Source organism: Stomoxys calcitrans, chromosome 1 (genome assembly GCF_963082655.1).
Source record: "Stomoxys calcitrans chromosome 1, idStoCalc2.1, whole genome shotgun sequence".
NCBI classification, from domain to species: Eukaryota; Metazoa; Arthropoda; class Insecta; order Diptera; family Muscidae; genus Stomoxys; species Stomoxys calcitrans.
In genome coordinates this window covers 212,838,880-212,858,176 of record NC_081552.1, presented here as the reverse complement: position 1 = coordinate 212,858,176, position 19,297 = coordinate 212,838,880, and the positions used below count along the sequence as shown (strand labels likewise).

General features: G+C 39.6%; 1 protein-coding gene across 3 annotated transcripts in view; it reads right to left on the bottom strand.

The window, feature by feature from the left end:
- Positions 1–19,297, bottom strand: part of LOC106086282 (neurobeachin-like protein 1) — a 296,682-nt gene that overhangs the window by 170,626 nt on the left and 106,759 nt on the right. For 2 of the 3 annotated variants that reach the window (XM_013250890.2, XM_013250899.2), the window contains exons 1-3: positions 12,324–12,476; positions 5,904–6,107; positions 5,591–5,740 (exon numbers count right to left, since the gene is read on the bottom strand). In XM_013250890.2, the coding sequence (XP_013106344.2) occupies positions 5,591–5,740; positions 5,904–6,107; positions 12,324–12,374 (405 nt within the window). In that variant the 5' untranslated portion in view covers positions 12,375–12,476. Of the gene's footprint in view, positions 1–5,590; positions 5,741–5,903; positions 6,108–12,323; positions 12,477–19,297 lie in introns of those variants that run through there. The other variant, XM_059360778.1, reaches the window with a different exon arrangement.

The following is a 19,297-nucleotide window of genomic DNA, read 5'->3' as shown; positions in this document are numbered from 1 at the left end:
CAAAGACCAAACAGCGGCAGCAGTGGTTGTTATTGTTGTTGTAGCCACATTTTCATCTGGAGGTGGCGTTCCTGTAGGTGAGTAAGCTCGTTCCGGTCCAAAGGATCGATCGCCACGGGAACAGGGTGGCCGTTGGTTATTTAAAGCCCCAATAACTCGCCTTGTCATATCAAGCATCACAGGCACTCAGTATTTGTGCAAGAGCCGGTGCCGACTACTGTTGCAGCTACTCCATTTGGATAGAGGTGGGCGATGGGTAAATGCCCAAAAGGTATTTACCCGGTAAATTGGATAAATACCCGGGTATTTACCAATTTATACCCAAAAGCTGGGTATTTATAATTTTCCAGAAATCATGGGTACAAAAGCATTTTTCAAAAAATTTTTGATGGTTTCGTATTCTTTGTATATAAACCTAGCCTTGTGATCTCATAAAATCGGATTTTAGTTATATATAGACGCTATATAGACCGAATTGGTAATTTTTCATCCTATTTCGATGAAATTTGGATCGAAATTTGATGAAAAATACTCCTTTTAGGGGCTCAATACTCTATATCGGGAGATCGGCCTATAGGGCAGATATATCCAAATATGGTCCGATGTGGACCACATTTGATAGGAATGGGTCTACCAGAACACAATGTGCCAAATTTCATCGAATTCGGGTAATAAATGGATCTTTTATGGCCTCACTACACTATATCGGGAGACCAGGTGGTCGGTCTAATGGCAGCTATATCCTAATATAGTTCGATCTGAACCGCACTTGAAAGAAATGAATAAGGGTCTACCAGAACTTACTGTGCCCAATTTCATTGAAATCGGATAAAAGATGACCAATTTATTGCCTCAAGACTTTAAGTCTGGAGATCGGTCTATATATAATTAAAATCCGACTTTATGAGATCAGAAGGTCAGGTTTATGTACAAAGAATACGAAATCATCCAAAATTGTTTGGAAAATTTTTTTATACCCAAGACCATAATACCCAAAAATACCAAAAAAGGTATTTTTGGGTATTTACCCAATAAATACCCAAGCGTTGGGTATTTACCCGGTAGAAACCCATCTCTACATATGGAGCATTTCACTATCCGCAACCTGTGGAAGCACCCGGTAGCATGCAGCTAAGCTTCTCGTGACAGCAACAAACACCACACAGATCGGACCTCAATGTTCCAGTGGTGGTATCAGGCTGTAGCATGTTGTCTGCTACCGAATCCCCGACTTTACTAGATAATAGGGGTTTGCAGCCGCTTCTGATGAAGACACCTGGTTCGTGTCTTAAAGATAAGGTCAATGTAATCTCAACTTCATATGTCTATAAGAAATTCCATGGCAACCGATTGTACATACCAGATTGACCCGATGGAGTTCTTCATCGGGTCAATCCGGTTGCCGATGTATAACACATCGCTACAACAACACCAACTAAGAGGTAGAATAATAATAATGTAAAGTGTAATAGTCAAAGGACTGCCATCGTTATAGTTGACCACAATCTTAGCTGGAGAAGGAATGTCGAGGAAAGGATCAAAAAGGGAATGAATACGTTCTACTCCTGTTGCAACTCGACAGAAAAGACAAGGGGCTTAGGACGGGGATGGATGAATGTCAAAGGAAGATCGGTGAAGACTGCCCTGCACGAGGTTGTGTATAAAATAGAAGAATCCTTCGATGTCAAAACGTACACCCTGGCGGTATGCATTGACATCGAGGGGGCTTTTAACAATGTGCGGACCAACACACTGATCCAATCCTTAGACCAGTATCGGGTGGACCCGGTCCTTAAAACTGGATAAACCACATGTTAAGGAACAGGTGGATAAAATGTGTGTCCCATGGCATATATATAAGGGAGAAAGTGGCACAAGGCACGCCACAGGGGGCATTTTTAATCGCCACTCTTATGGTGACCACCATAAATGATCTATTACGGAGGCTGACTGAGGAGGGATTTGAGACTGTCTGCTACGCAGACAATGTTATGATACTTCTAATCCGAACCAGCTATGCAGAAGAGCTGAAGGGGTCTTGCAGATGGCAAAAGACTGGGCTACACCTAGGGCTCTCAATGTTAACCCAGAGAAGACTGAAATCTGCCTGTTCACGAGGAAGATGAAGGTGGGCAAATTTGACGTACCACATTTTCCAAATAGAACAATTTTGATATCTGACAAGGTCAAATACTTAAATGTGATCTTGGACAGGAAACTGAATTGAAAACGTCACAGTCAGGAGCGTACTGAGAAGGCTTACAAAGGTTGGGCACTATGCGGAGGGGCAGAAGGCTCGAAATGCGGCCAGAATTCGAGGATAGTCCACTGGCTTTACCGGAGCATGATTAGACCAATACTTCCTTACGCCTCAGTAGTTTGGTGGACTGCGATGGAGAAAAAGTGCAACATAAGGACCATACAACAGGTCCAGAGAACATGTTGTGTTGACATAGGCGGAGCGATGAAAACCACGCCCACTAGCGCACTGGAGACTATTCTAGATATCCGACCCATTGACATACAGATTAAGTGTGAGGCAGCCACTGCGGCTATGAGACTTAAGACGATGGGGGAATGGTTTGAGGATGGGAGCAGCTCATACCATCGCGGTATAATCGAGGCGACGATAGGAAAGGGAAAGGTTTCCGATCGGATACCTGCGATTAACCTTGTGCCACCGGCACAGTCTTGGATTAACGGAACCCTAGTATTGCCATCTGGAAGATCATGTTACACGGATGGATCAAAACTTGACGATAGAGTGGACCTGGGGGTCTACATTGAGAACCCAGGGACTGGGATCTGTTTTAGACTGCCTGACCATAATACGGTTATATAGGCGGAGATCCGGGCGATTACGGAATGCGTGAGGTGGTGTGGTACTAACGCGAGGACATCGAGTGTGAACATTTTTACGGACAGTAAAATGGCCATAAGGGCAATAACAACTAGGAGGGTATGGCCAAGAACAGTCTTGCAGTGTAAGAAGGAAATCAACGCCTTCTGCATCGTTTGGGTGCCAGGCCATAACGGAGTAAGCGGGAATGAAATAGCAAACGATTTGGCAGTGAAGACCAGAGAACTGCTGTCGATAAACTTGGTTAACCAGAAGCCTTGCGGGTCGACGCAGTCCGATTTAGGGGCGTGGGCGACAAACGTAACACTGTGGAACAGCGAAACAGTCGGTAGAACGGAGAAAATTCTATGGGATGATCCGGATTGTGAGAGGACGAGGCTATTACTTAAAGGTAGTAAGAAGAAGGTCAGTATAGCTTTTGGTATAATAGCGAGACACATAGGACTACGAGCTCACTTATGTAAAATCGGTGCGACAAGTGATAGCATTTGTAGGGCATGCGGGGATGATGATGAGACGTTGGAGCATTGCCCGGCTTTCGCGTCTAACAGATACCGGCACTTAGGTGGGGACACAAAACCAGACATGATCCAACATAGGGGCGTGGCATGGAAAACAATTAAGGATTTTGTAAGTAGTAAGTATTCTTAACTTAGATATTCTTTTTCGAGATTACTTTTTAGTTTTTAGAGCGCACAACAAGCCGATTACTGGCTTAGGTGTATGTCCATAGTGGCATGGGGCGGATTAATATATGCACCCTCTTTTCAATCTAACCTAGTAACCTGGGACCACACACCACCTGTTTAATTGACCAGCCAACCCTACTCTACTAAGGACCACGAACCTTTTCACGAATCCCAACTTAGGCAGAGTTCCTAGATTTGGATATTTAACAAAATCCCGCAGACTTATTGATGATACACAACCCACTGCTACAATCAAGAGAAGAATTTCCATTCGCCGAGCATCAACATGAGGCCACCGTGGCGCAGAGGTTAGCATGTCCGCCTATGACGCTGAACGCCTGGGTTCGAAAACTGGCGAGACCATCAGAAAAAATATTCAGCGGTGGTTTTACCCTCCTAATGCTGGCAACATTTGTGAGGTACTATGCCATGTAAAACTTCTCTCCAAAGAGGTGTCGCACTGCGGCACGCAGTTCGGATTCGGCTATAAAAAGGAGGTCCCTTATCATTGAGCTTAAACTTGAATCGGACTGCACTCATTGATATGTGAGAAGTTTGCCCCTGTACCTTAGTGGAATGTTCATGGGCAAAAATTGCATTTTCGCAGCAACATGGATTTCGAAGACAGCAAAGCACAACAACTGATATGCATGCCATCACCGCACAAATTTTCCGTGGCTTCAATCAGCCCAGGCCAAGTGATAGGACGGTCCTCGTGGCACTGGACCTATCGAAGGCATTCGACACGGTCAGCCATGCCAAACTATTTGAGCAAGGATTGATGCCGACATGCAAGATGTATGTACCGGTTGTGACCAGGGACTGCACGATACACGTCACCTGTTTAACTGCCCAGCCAGACTCACTCGACTCAGATCCCGATCCCTGTGGATGCACTCCATCTTAGTCGCAGAGTTCCTGGGTCTTGACACTCAACACAATCAAGCAGACGAAAGATATTTAGAACACAACAAACAGCTACAACAACAACAATCAATACCATGGCAGCCGGTTGGCCCCATGGAGTCTTTCATCGGTAAGAGCTGCCGCCTCAGCATAGAACACACTGCTACAACAACAATAGCAACCCACGTTATGACCAACTACAATTACAATGTATCCCCAATTCCATGGCAGCTGGTTGTACGTACCGGATTGACCCGATGGATTCCTTCGACTGCAAGGGCTCAGTGTATAACACACTGCTACAACAACTGCCCGCCATGGGATAGCTGTGAGCACCACACAGACTGAAACTTTGAGTTCCGATCTGTGTGGTGTTCATTGCTGTCACGAGGAGCTTAGCTGCGAGCTACCGGACGCAACCACAAGTTGTGCATAGCGGAATGCTCCATACAGAGTAGCTGCAACGGCAGTCGCGGACAATCAGCGGTATCCAGCGGAGAGTCTTAGTGAGAGGCCGGGCGGCACCGGCTCTTGCACAAATACTGAAAGCCTGTGATGCTCGATATGACAAAGCGAATTATTGGAGCCTTTAAATAGCCAATGGCCACCTTGTTCCAGCAGCGTTCAGTCCTTTGCTCACCTATAGGAGCTGGATAAGGATCGCCATTTCCACATATAGACATGTGGCTACAACAAAAACAACAATATATGCCTATAGGATTGATAAGATGTAAATGATGATCTATCTTGACTGATCCAAATAAACTGCATAAACAATATAAAGGGAAGAAATAGTTTGTTTTGCGGCTATAACCATTACAAAAACCATACAAATCAGACATTTCTCATATTTATAGACCACTTTACAGCCTATCAAAATAAGCTATGACATGTGTACATACATATAGATAAATAAGTATTTTTAAATTCCGCATTTCCATTTCTGTACAAAAAAAAAAAACATTTCTTTCAAGAGGTTTACTTGAATGCCAACTAAAAAAGCTCTTATGACGCATTCTAAATAAGCATTTGAAACGAAAAATCAAAATAAGGCGGCATTTTAAATTCAAGCCACAACTGCATTCAACTTCGGCAGGTTGGCTTCTTCTTGCGACACTCAACCGCAAACACTCACCTGGTGAAATACATGCGTTAGTATAGCAATCAAATTGGGTTTATATTCATATTTGATAACAGCCAAAATGTTATCGAAATGCCGGCATACAATCACCAAACAGTCGACCAGTATGGCTATTTGACGGATGGTCTCATCGCTCATTTCACCCTGTTAAGAGAAAATAAACAAATCGTGATAAAAGCATAAACAAACCAATGGACGCCCTCTAAAACAAAAGAAAACAAAATAACCAACGGCAAAATTCTTTCAGCCTTTCGAGTTGGGTTGGGTTTTTTCTAGAGGGCATTTGAAAATGATATGAAAAACTTACACTCTGGCACGAATCGCTGGCAACTATGATAAATTTCCCAATGGCGGGTAATAATTCATCGGGTAAACGTCCCAAGTGTGGCCCCTGATCGGCTTGAACCTCATGCCAGTAGGGACAATTGGCCGCAGCAAAATCCAAAGGTAATTGACTTTGCCAAATGGAAACAAAACGTTCCATAAAGTCACGGAAATATGATTCTTCATTCTGAAAATAGAAAATAGAAAATGGAAAACATCATAACATACAACAAATAAATAACAATCAACTTTGCAAGGTATTAAATGGGGATGAGAAACACCATAGGGTGGAGTGAAAGAGAAATTTGCTGTATAAAATTTTTTTTTTTTTAATTTTGATATTAAAATAGAAACGATTTGTGAACAAATCACTTAGTCAGTCAACATATATTTCCTAGTTGAACCTACATGTTAAATTTCGGAGCTATAATTCAATCCGTAAGGAAGTACGAAATGATACCAAATATGGTTGCCCAAAAAGTAATTGCGGATTTTTAAAAAGAAAGTAAATGCATTTTTAATAAAACTTAGAATGAACTTTAATCAAATATACTTTCTTTTACACTTTTTTTCTAAAGCAAGCTAAAAGTAACAGCTGATAACTGACAGAAGAAAGAATGCAATTACAGAGTCACAAAATTTGTCAACGCCGACTATATGAAAAATCCGCAATTACTTTTTGGGCAACCCAATACAATACTTAACGTACGTTTGTCCCGTTTCCAGTACTATTGTTCATATATTTTCTTTCTATCTCATTTATTTCGTAATAACAATCATTTAAGCCAAATTTCGATGTTCTAGCTCTAACCGTTCGCCCTATGCAAAGTTCACCTATTTCGCAACTGTGTTGGCACTTTTTAGTACCTAAATGTTCAAAAGTCCAAAAACTCATTTGGCCTCCCAATTTAGTACCAAAGTACCAAAAATCAAAGTTCAAGCTCAATTAAAAAAAATATATAACAAAAAGTACCAATACTTAACGTACTATTTCTTTCACTATGAAAATCAAATGTTGGCGAAATTTTTTATGAAAATCAAATTTTGGCGAAATTTTCGGCAAAACTGCGCTATATAGGGCGCACCTCCACATCGTGTGTAGATGTGGGTTGACCCCAAGAACACAAAACCGAGGTCCGTTTTTGTGGCAAAGGCTCCTGGGCCACCATGGGGCCAAAAACCCCCTTGGGGAAAGTGGCCCAACCTAGGCAAAATGGGTATCACATGAAAAAACATGCCTAAAAATTTGACCCGGGAAGGACCTACGGGGTATTGAGAACTTTGCACCTTGTTAAGATAGGCAATATGGCTATCAAATCGAAAGGTACGAAAGAGTAGATTACGATATAGATATGCAAAAAATAATTTATGTAGATGTGGGTTGACCCCAAGAACACAAATCCGAGGCCCGTTTGTGTGGCAAAGGCTCCTGGGCCACCATGGGGCCAAAAACCTCCCCTTGGGGGAAGCGGTCCAACCTAGGCAAAATGGGTATCACATGATAGGTATTGTCGAGTAGTTTACGAATATGCAAAAACATGCCTAAAAATTTGACCCGGGAAGGACCTACGGGGTATTGAGAACTTTGCACCTTGTTAAGATAGGCAATATGGCTATCAAATGAAAGGTACGAAGGAGTAGATTACGATATAGATATGCAAAAAATAAGTAAAGTTCTAAAAGAAAGATATGTTGCTTGGGTTAAAAATTCAAGACCCCTAATCGACAATACCTTTCATTTGATACCCATTTTGCTTAGGTTGGACCACTTCTCCCAAGCGGGGGTAATTGGCCCTAAGATGGCCCAGGAGTCTTTGCTCCAAAAACGGACTTCAGATTCGTGTTGCTGGGGCCAAAATCAGGGGGTTGCAAAGTTGAAAAAAAATCGGGAGTGCGTCCTATTAAGCGCAGTTTTCCAAATTTTCTATGAAAATAAAATTTTGCCGAAATTTGCTATGAAAATAAAATTTTGCCGAAATTTGCTATGAAAATAAAATTTAGCCGAAATTTTCCATGAAAATCGAATGGCGAAGAAACTTTTTGTAAAATTCGCATTCCATGAAATTTTCTTTAAAAACAAAATTTTGACGAAATTTGGTATAAATATAAAATTTCGACAAAATTTTCAAAAAAATAAAATTTCGACGAAATTTTCTATAAAAATCAAATTTCGATGAAATTTTTTTATAAAAATAAAATGTTGATGAAATTTTCTATAAAATCAAATTTCGATGAAATTTTCTATAAAAATACAATTTTGAAGAAATTTTCTATGAAAATAAATTTTCGAAGAAATTTTCTACAAAAATCAAAATTCTATCTTTGAATTTATCTTTGCGTGCCTATAATTTGCCTAGGCCTAAGAGGTTGGTAAAATAAGAGGCACATCGCTCTCATGTGTATTGAGAGCATTGGTGAGAATGATCGATAAGGAGAAAGACTCCCTTAATTGGGCTCGGAGATTCGCTGAACAGCCTACACGCTGAACAAAGGCTACACGACTAAATTCGGAAATGACACCGCCAATAGGCATCGGTCACCTGGGGGACATCCCATGCCCAAAAGAACTAATATGGGACTAAGAACCATTGCTAATGTCGCTAAGGACAGCTTGGTGATGGTAGTTGTCCAGTAGGGAGAAGAACAGGGAAACAATTAGAGTGGAATAGACAATGGACTGTCATCTGTATACGCCAATGTCTTTACGGAATTACCTGGGCCTCTTCCAAACTGCGACGATACAGGTTGGTATCTGGGCCGATACAAATTAATTGTCTTTGGGATCAACGCTCATTTAGAGGTATCATTGCGTTCTAAAGAAGATTGGTGAGATCTGGCCAGGCGCAGTACTGGATTTAGTCAAGAAGGAAGACATTACTTCTCGACCAATGACATACGCTTGGATACCAAGGATTCCCTCAGATCCTGAATCCATACTTGGGAGACTAAGCGAATGTAATCCCAATCATTCAACCACGGACTGGAAGCTTGGTAGATTAGATGAGGCTGATGGCGATCGGAGAGTGTTCGTACTAAACTCCGGCTGTCTTGCAGACCTCCACAAGTCTGATTGAGTTGTTTCCTACGGATTCAACAAGTGTAAGCTGAAAGTCTATGTTGTTGTTCTAGTAGTGTGTTATACGCTGAGGCGGCAGCATTTACCGATGAAGAACTCCATCGGGTCAATCCGGTACGTACAACCGGCTGCCATGGGAGTGGAGTTGGGGAATCAGGAGATGACTCAGCAGTCGTTGCTATCGACCACAACTCTAAAGTCTGGAGAATTGCAGGATACTGAAAGTCCCCCTGCCACGACATGAGAGGAAGGCCTCGGAAAGGGAACCGACAAACCCTGTGTGGGTGCGTCATCCAGTTGGATTTTACAAAATTTTTATAGAAATTTGATTTCCATATTTCGATTCCAAAAAGTACTCGGATATTCCGAGTGCTATAGGTGGCGGAAATATTCTAAGAGCGGGATTCACTGGGTAGTATTTGGCCTGCATCGAACGCTGCTTGATCTAGATGCTGCTTTTTGTAACAATCCAACCTAAAGTCTCTGGGCGGTGGTTGCCTATCCACTAAATGGTGCTGTTTTTGTAGCAATGTTTGTGTTTCATACATTCGTTTGCTGGGCTCCGTTAAATATCCAGATCTAGGATCACTGCGACTAAGTTGGTGTACGTCGAGAGAGATCTGGTCCTAGGTCGATTTGTTGTTGTTGTTGTTGTAGTCACATTTTCACGTGGAGATGACGATCCTCCTGAAGCTCCTTTAGTTGATCAAACTCGTTCCGGTCTATACGACCGATCGCCATGGGAACATGGTGGCCATTGATTACTTAAAGGCGCCAATAACTCGCCTTGTCATAACGAGCATCATAGGCACTCAGTATTTGTGCAAGAGCCGGTGCCGCTCGACCTCTCACTGAGACTCCGCTCGATACCGCTATTGTCCGCGACTGCCTTTGCAGCTACAACGTATGGAGCTTTCCACTATCCGTAACCTTTGGAGGCACCAGGTACCTCGCAGTTAAGTGTATCGTGACAGCAATGAACATCACACAGATTGGACCTCAATGTTCCAGACTGTGTGGTGCTCACAGCTATCCCATGCCTGGCCATTGGTTATTTAAAGGCGCCAATAACTCGCCTTGTCATAACGAGCATCATAGGCACTCAGTATTTGTTCAAGAGCCGGTGCTGCCCAGCTTCTCACTGAGACTCTCCGCTCGATACCACCGATTGTCCGCGACTGCCGTTGCAGCTACTCGGTATGTAGCATTTCACTATCCGCAACCTTTGGACGCGCCCGATAGCTCGCAGCTAAGCTTCTCGTGGCAGCGATGAACACCACACAGATTAGACCTCAAAGTTCCAGCCTGTGTGGTGCTCACAGCGGTCTCGTGCCAAGTAGGATAGCTGGGCAGTTAAAAACGTGACGTGAGGCCCCAGGTTAAAATCAAGGGACGCATCTAAAACGTTGGCGGCAGCATCTGCCGAAAAGCAATTGAGCTAGGTCAAAACTACTTCTGTTTGCCGAGAGATGTTAACTTCTTAAGGTGAAACGTCTAGATTTATATCATGTATATCCACCCTGGGCAGTGGATTCCTACCCACAAGATGATGATCGGGATGGTTTCTGCGATAGCAGCCCAGTAGATGCTGCTTAGACTGTACGTAGTTGTATTGTTATTGTTGTAGCCACATTTATTTGTGGAGATGGCGAGCCTCGTTAAGCTCCTGTGGGTGAGCAAGCTCGTTCCGGTCCAAAGGAGCCAATGGTTATTTAAAGGCGCCAATAACTCGTCTTATCAAATCGAGCATCATAGGCACTCAGTATTTATGCATGAGCCGGTGCCCTTTCACTGAGACTCTCCGCTCGGTACCGCTGGTTGTCGGCGGCTGTCGTTGCAGCTACTGCGTATGGAGCATTCCACTATCCGCAACCTGTGGACGCGCCCGGTAGTTCGCAGCTAAGCTTCTTGTGGTACTCACAGCTATCCCGGCACGGGTGTGTCATTGTTACATCGCCAAAGTAACTGATGTACTATTATACCTCTTGCAGGGTTTCAAAAGTGATTTAACAGTAGACCACAGCTTTAAGTGTTAGTTAGATTGCTTCAAGTGCTCTATCCATAAAATCCGCTTATGGTCGGTGGCAACCCTATTGATTTCCAGATTATTAAGTTTACCGATTCATGGGTCAGTAGGATAGGAGCAGCGAATTCCATAATGCTCGTCTGCTACTAACACTGCCTGCGCCGAGAAGTTGGACCGCTCTTGGCAGTTGCACCTGTATATGCTGTTGGGCTTGTATAAAGCGGGCGGATGCTGCCTTAATGATGTTTCGGAATTTCTTCGCATCAATATGTACATCTGAGGAGGGTGCCACCACATTGAAGCGGCAATTGGTGTATTATCGTCCCAATGGGTTTTCCTCTGATTGATATACGTTCTGCGAACAGAGGATTAATAAAAGTCCATCTAATAATTGACTGAAAGGTGTCACAATGGATTTGTGACTTCTCTGACCTGCAACAACTTTTTAAGCGTATTGGAACATGATACGTTTCCCACAAATGAAATCAGTTTAGAAAAAGTTAAATTTTTTAGAGCCCTCTTAATTCCAAAAGAAAATCGCAGTAAGTTTTTTTTTTTTTTGAAAATGTCTCAGAATTTTGTTCACTCCTACCTCTTTGCCAAAATATTTTTCACCCCTCCCTTATAAAGACTGTAAGATTTGCATGTAAATGGCTGAATAAGTGGTTGGTTGGTGGGTTGTAATGTTAGGGTTGGTATTCTAGTGTTATTGCATTACACCAGCCCATCGGCCACCCACAAAAACAACAAAACCAAACGAAAACCACCTACCTAAGCCCTCACACACAATAGATGAAGCACACAGCGACATTGCTTGCTGCTGATGCTTTAGAACATTGTGTTGGTATGCCGGGCATACCGGGGTAGTTATTTTCTAGCCAATAGTCCATTATATAATCGGAAATCTCAATGTGAACGTAGGAATTTAATGCATCTCATTATACGGCAATAACATAAAAAATTCCCATAGATGAAAATTTGAGCCATTTTTTATGTTTTTAGTTGTTTTTGTTTTCCCCCCCTTTGAATTTATCAACAACTCGCAATGTTTATTGCTCTCAACATCTACGGTAATGATGAGTAATACTTTGGTATGCTATGCTTTGTGGGGTTTGTAACCAATAAAAGATATAACTGCTGCATTTTATTTGGTATTGAACTCCTTTTTTCACAACGTCAATGGAAGATTAGAAAAGTTGCCACGAGCCATACATACTATATTTTACAAGTTTTTCTTCCACTTAAACAAACACTTTGATGTCGTTGGCGACGTTGCCGTTCTTGATCTCAGCGTTACTTACTTTTGTCGTGTATTGCACCCACAAATTGTAGATATCTTTTTTCTTATCCATAGCTTAAACGTTTGCTAGGCATAAATGGTTATTTTTCTACTAACAAAAATAACAATAAAATGTTTTATTTAATTTTTTTCGATTTATTTTCCACCAGCACAAGAATTTTTGTTTACTTCTGATTTTACACTGATTCTGAACAGCTGTTCGTGTAAAGTGTAGGGTTGCCGTTGCATTAGGTATTGAACAATTGTTAGAGATGTCGTGTTTGACAAGGAAACAATTACCGTCAGATGGCGTTTAGGTATATAGTAGCGTACATCGCTTTGATGTGTTTTTAACACTAGAATTCAAGTTTTTTTGTTTATATTTTGCCAGTGGTGGTCAAAATGAGTGGTTTGATGTATAGGTGGAAAACTTATGAAATTAAAATATGTTTTAAAACCTAGAATATTAAAAAAAAAAAATTGAGCGTTAATTTGTGGCTCTTGCTAAAAAAAATATTTATGAAACAATTGATTAAAAAAAGTGATACTACAATACAGAGAAGTGGATCGCTTTCTTCAAAGAAGTATAATAGCTGTGTTCGGGAAAATTTGCACTAATTTTTACTGAAAGTCATTCGAGTAATTTTTTTCGATTTATTTTCCACCAGCACAAGAATTTTTGTTTACTTCTGATTTTACACTGATTCTGAACAGCTGTTCGTGTAAAGTGTAGGGTTGCCGTTGCATTAGGTATTGAACAATTGTTAGAGATGTCGTGTTTGACAAGCAAACAATTACCGTCAGATGGCGTTAATGTGTTTTTAACACTAGAATGATCAAGTTTTTTTGTTTATATTTTGCCAGCGGTGGTCAAAATGAGTGGTTTGATGCATAGGTGGAAAACTTATGAAATTAAAATATGTTTTAAAACCTAGAATATTAAAAAAAAAATTGAGCGTTAATTTGTGGCTCTTGCTAAAAAAAATATTTATGAAACAATTGATTAAAAAAAGTGATACTACAATACAGAGAAGTGGATCGCTTTCTTCAAAGAAGTATAATAGCTGTGTTCGGGAAAATTTGCACTAATTTTTACTGAAAGTCATTCGAGTACTTTATTTGCCAGCAGTAGAGAGCAAATTTTGACAGTTAGAAAATAAAAAAGCTGCAAATTTCTACTGCGACTTTTTTGTGCCAGCAGAAATTTGCAACTTTGAACCGATGTTTTGTAATGGTCAGCTGTTTTATGAAAAGCAGCCGTTACATGAAAATACAAAAGCTTACACCAAAATGGATAAAAAAAGGCAGAGGTAAGTAAAAAATATAAATATTGATTATTGGTAGTTATTGAATTTGTTTTATTTTTTTTTACTTTTAATGAAGATTCATGGCAGCAGTTAGTGTTCAGGTACAGAAAACTCGACAAATTTAGTTGTAATTTTCTACATTAGAAGGTAAGTGCAAAATTTGCGGAATTATTTGGAAAAGATTGATAAATTAAAACATTGTTATTTAAAAAAAAATTGTTTTCCAAGCAAACAAATAAAAAACCAACCAAAACAAAAATCAGCTGTTTTTCTGCAAATTTTCACTGGAAGTCGTTTGCGTACTTTTGCTTGCAAATTTTTAAAGAGAATAAAATGGCTCTTACTCTCCTGCAAATTTTTACTCGAAAAGTACACGAACAGACCTAATATTTACTTTTAAAGAAGCTATGAAGTATTTTGACTATGTGTTGAATTTCGGACAAACGTAGCAGCTCCCCCACACTAAAGCTGGCAAAATATCGATGGCACTATCGATATTTAATTTTTTGACTGAATATCGATTGAAATTTTTCCGATGACTACTATCGCAAAAGTTAAATTTTTTAAACATGGCTAGATCGTCTTGGATTTTTACGACGATCAAGAATATATATACTTTATTGGGTCGGAAATAAATATTTCGATGTGTTGCAAACGGAATGACAAAATGAATATACATCCATCCTTCGGTGGTGGGTATAAAAAGCTGTTATGCTATTGGAGCTATATCAAGTTACAGTCCGATTCGGACCATAAATGAAGTGTAATATTTCAGTCTCAGTGGATAAGACTTGCGCTTTGTAGGGGCTCAAGAAGCAAAATCGGGAGATCGGTTTATATGGGAGTTGTATCAAGCTATAGCTCGATTCAGACCATATTGGATACGCATGTTGAAGGTCATGGTAGAATCCATTGTACAAAATTTCTGCCAAATCGGATGAGAATTGCGCCCTCTAGAGGCTCAAGAAGTCAAGATCCCAGATCGGTTTATATGGCAGCTATATCAGATTATGTACCGATTTGCGCCATACTAAGCACAGTTGTTGTAAAGAATTTGTTGTTCTATAGGAATTTTTCAAAAACAATAAACAAGTAAAAAGGCACTAAGTTCGGCCGGGCCGAGTTCAGGTCCCGAGAACTCATATACAAGTAACATTTTCAGACAATTAATCAGCTTTTTTTTGCATTAAGACCCTAAATTCGAAGTCTGATTTGACTCATATTTGGGTCGGATGTCGGGAGGCTTAAAACTACTCACTGTTTCAAATTTCAGAGAAATTGGGTAATAAATATAGCATTTATGGGCTTTAGACCCCTTATCGGCAGATCGGTATATATGGCAGCTATATCTAAATATATTCCAATCTGAACCATATTTAGATCAAATGTTGGAAGGCTCAAAAAATGCACTGTTTTAAATTTCGGCGAAATCGGGAAATAAATAAAGCTTTTGTGGGCTTCAGATCCCTTATGGGCAGATCGGTCTATATCTAAATACAGTCTGATCTGAACCATATTAAGGTTGCATATTGGGAGGCTCAAAAGAACTCACTGTTTCAAATTTCCGGAAAATCGGATAAAAAATAAAGTTTTTATGGCATTCAGACCCCTTATCGGGAGATGGGTCTATATCTATATCCAATTTCAGCGAAATCGGATAAAAAATAAAGCATTTATGGGCATTAGACCCTTTATCGGTAGATCGGTCTATATGGCAGCAATATTTAAACATAGGCCGATCTGAACCATGTTTGGGTTAGATGTCGGGAGGCCTAAAACTACTTACTGTTTAAAATTTCAACGAAATCGGGTAAAAAATAAAGCATTTATGTGCATTAGACCCTTTAAAGGCAGATCGTTCTATATAGCAGATATATCCAAATATGGTTCGATTTGACACGCTCAAGAACGTAACCAGCGTGCATCAAAAAGACGAATCTGTGCCAAATTTCAGCTTAATATCTCAATTTTTGAAGGCTGTAGAGTAATGACAACAAACGGACGGACAGATACACGGACATCGTTAAATCGTCTTAGAATTTTACGACGATCCGAAATATATAATTCGATGTGTTGCAAACGGAATAACTAAATGAATATACCCCCTATCCTATGGTGGTGGGTATCAAAATTTATAAATAATGAGATTGAATCTTCATCGGCAAGAACTGCCGCCTCAGTGTATAACACGTTGCTACAACAACAACTATAACCTGTGGGAGGGGGGGACACGCATGTCATTTTAATTCCTAAAGCAGGAAAACCGTACCATACGAAAACGAAAGATTTTCACCCAATTAGTCTGTCATCATGTCATGTTGAAAACTCTTGAGAGGTTGATAGAAACATATCTTAGGGCAAAGATCTCTGGAAATCGTCTGTCTCGGCAACAGCATGCATATAGTAAGGGCAAGTCGACAGAACAGCCACTCAGGATCTAGTCGACTAGATAGAGGGTTCTCTAGGGAATATACAATGGTAGCATTTCTTGACATTGAAGGTGCTTTCGACAATGTAAAACCGACGTCAGCAAGTGGACCATATCAGTTCAGATTTAGATATAGCTCCCATATAAACCGATCTCCCGATTTGACTTTGAAAGTCGAAATTTTCATCCGATTTGGTTAAAAATTTTGAACATGGTGTTCTGTTATGACTGCCACCAACTATGCCAAGTACCGTCCAAATCGGTCAAGAACCTGATATAGCTCCCATATAAACCGATCTCCCGATTTGACTTCTTGAGCCCCTGGAAGCCTCAATTTTGATCCGATTTGGCTAAAATTTTGCACATAGTGTTCTGTTATGACTTCCAACAATTGAGCCATGTACGGTCCAAATCGGTCAAGAACCTGATATAGCTCCCATATAAACCGATCTCCCGATTTGACTTCTTGAGCCCCTGGAAGCCTCAATTTTCATCCGATTTGGCTAAAATTTTGCAAGTTGTGTTGTGACTTTCAACAACGGTGCTAAGTACAGTTTAAATTGGTCAAGAACCTGATATAGCTTCCATAAAAACCAATATCCCGATTTGATTTTTTGAGCCCCCACAAGCCACAGTTTTTGTCCGATTTGGCTGAAATTTTAAAGATGGTGTTCTGTTATGACTTCCTACAACTGTGCTTACTACTGCCCAAATCGGTCAAGAACCTGATATAGCTCTCATATAAACCGATCTACCGATTTGTTTTTTTGAGCCCCTGGAGGCCTCAATTTTCATCCGATTTGGCTGAAAGTTTGCACATAGTGTTCTGTTATGACTCCCAACAACTGTGCCAAGTGCGATCTAAATCGGCCAAGAACCTGATATAGCTCCCCTATAAACCGATCTCACGATTTGACTTCTTGAGCCCCTGGATTTTCAACATCGTGTTCTGTTATGACTGCCAACCATTGCACAAAGTTCATTCCAAATCGGTCAAGAACCTGATATAGTTCCCACATAAACCGATCTCCCGATTTGTTTTCTTGAGCCCCTGGATTTGGCTGAAATTTTGCACATAAGGTTCTGTTGTGACTTCCAACAACTGTGCCAATTACCATTCAAAACTGTGTATAACCTGATATAGCTCCTACATTAACCGATCTCCCGATTTGACTTCTTGAAATTTTGCATGTTGTATTCTGTTGTGACTTCCAACAATTGAGCCAAGTACGGTCCGAATCGGTCTGATATAGCTCCCATACCTGATATAGCTCCCATATAAGCCGATCTCCCAATTTGTGGGTTCCCAAGATTCGGCCCGGCCGAACTATGCACGCTTTTACTTATTCAAAGTCAAATCGGGAGATCGGTTTATATGGGAGCTATATCTAAATCTGAACTGATATGGTCCATTTGCAATTTCCAACGATCTACATCAATATTAAGTATCTGTGCAAAACTTCAAGCGACTAGCTTTACGCGTTCGACCCCTATCGTGATTTCGACAGACGGAAGGACGGACATGGTTAGATCGAATCAAAATGTCAAGACGATCCAGAATATTTATTCTTTAAGGGGTGCCAGATCACTACTTCGAGTTGTTACAAACGGAATGACTAGATTAGTGCACCCCCATCCTATGGTGATGGGTATAAAAATCCTCTATTAATCGAGTTTTCGATTTTCCGTGCTAAGCTCGGTATCGAGCGAATCGGTCGGTTATCGAGGCTCAACTGTAGTTTCTTTGGGAGTAGATTTTTGTTGTTGTGCTAATGAGACTAACTCTTAATTGTACCATGCCTATGGATTGAAGTTCTTACCTTGTGTTTTAAGCTCCTTGAGGTGGAAATTGCGGCGGAATAAATTCAAATGAAATTTTTAAAATGCATTGGTTTTTTATTTGATTTATTTATTTTTCAATTCTATTAGCATGTTTTTGTTGTTGTTGTTGATTTGTATTATTTTATATTTAGGGATTTTGTTTGTGTTTGTTTCTCTTTATTACACTTTAGTAATTGAGGGGCGATGTTATCATTTGTTTAATTTTTCATTTCTGGGGGTAGGGGGGATTTATTGAAAAAAATTTTTTGGTTTTCGGTTTTGTTTTTTGCTTGAAAGCAATCGAATTTATGTTTGTTATTGTTATGATTTATGTATATGGTAGTTTGTTGTTGTCGCTTATTTTTTTGGTTTTACTTATTAATTTTTTAATATTCCCATGGTGCAGTTGTTGTTATTGTTATTTGTTTAGTTAGTATTTATTTTATTCCTCTTAGTTTAGTTTTAATGCAAAATGCGACAAAGGAATCTAAGAGATATAGAAAAAGACTAAAAAAAAATCAAGATTTTTGTTTTTTTCTTTCTTCATTTTTGTAATAAAACCAAAATCTAGGCGGCTAGCTTTTCAAGAGGAATCAAAACTTAAGCCAATCTTAACTTAAGGTTTTTTTTGTAATAAAAAAAAATTTCTTTTTTGTTTTTGTTAAAGTTTATTTACACAATTGATTTGATTAGCCAACAGATGTATGAATTCGTTTCTTTGGAATTTTGTTTTGGGTTATTTTGTTTTTTTTTTTCGGAAATGAATTTTACAAAATTATAGCAAATTTCTGTGTTTTTTGCCTTGCGTCTGTTTTGTGACTGTTTTAGATCGTTCGTTTTGTTTGTTGTTGGTTTTTGAATGTAAAATTGTAAAATTTTGATTTTCAAATTAGAGTCAAAAATCGTTTTGGTTTTTTTTTGTAATATTCTGGATTTGGAGTTGGTTTTGGTTTGTCACACAATATGTATAAAATTAGGTTTTGTTTTAGTTGTGTGTATGGCAAATGTAGTCTACATTCAGAATGGGTTTAATAACTGTGTTTTATTTTTGAAGATGCTAAACTCAAAGCTATGAGAAAAGTATTTTACAAAAATTATTTTTTAACATTGTTGTTTTTTTTTGTTTTATTCAGCACAAAAACTACAGAAACTCAGGAGAATTTTTTTTATATATTTTTTTAAGTTTTAAACTTTTCTGTAAAAAATAAAAAAAATGGCAAGTTTTTACTTAAAATATTTGTTTTTACAAATTTTAAGATGGACTGTTTTTGGTTTAGGCAAGGTGTTCTTCATTTTTAGGGTTTTATTTTTATTTTGTAAGTCTTCTTTGAGAGAGTTTTAAGCATTCATATATGTTTTGTTAATGAGTGATATAGAAAATATTAAAAAAAAAAAAAAAAACTTTAAAACAAACAGAAACAAAAACTTAAGGTTATAGAA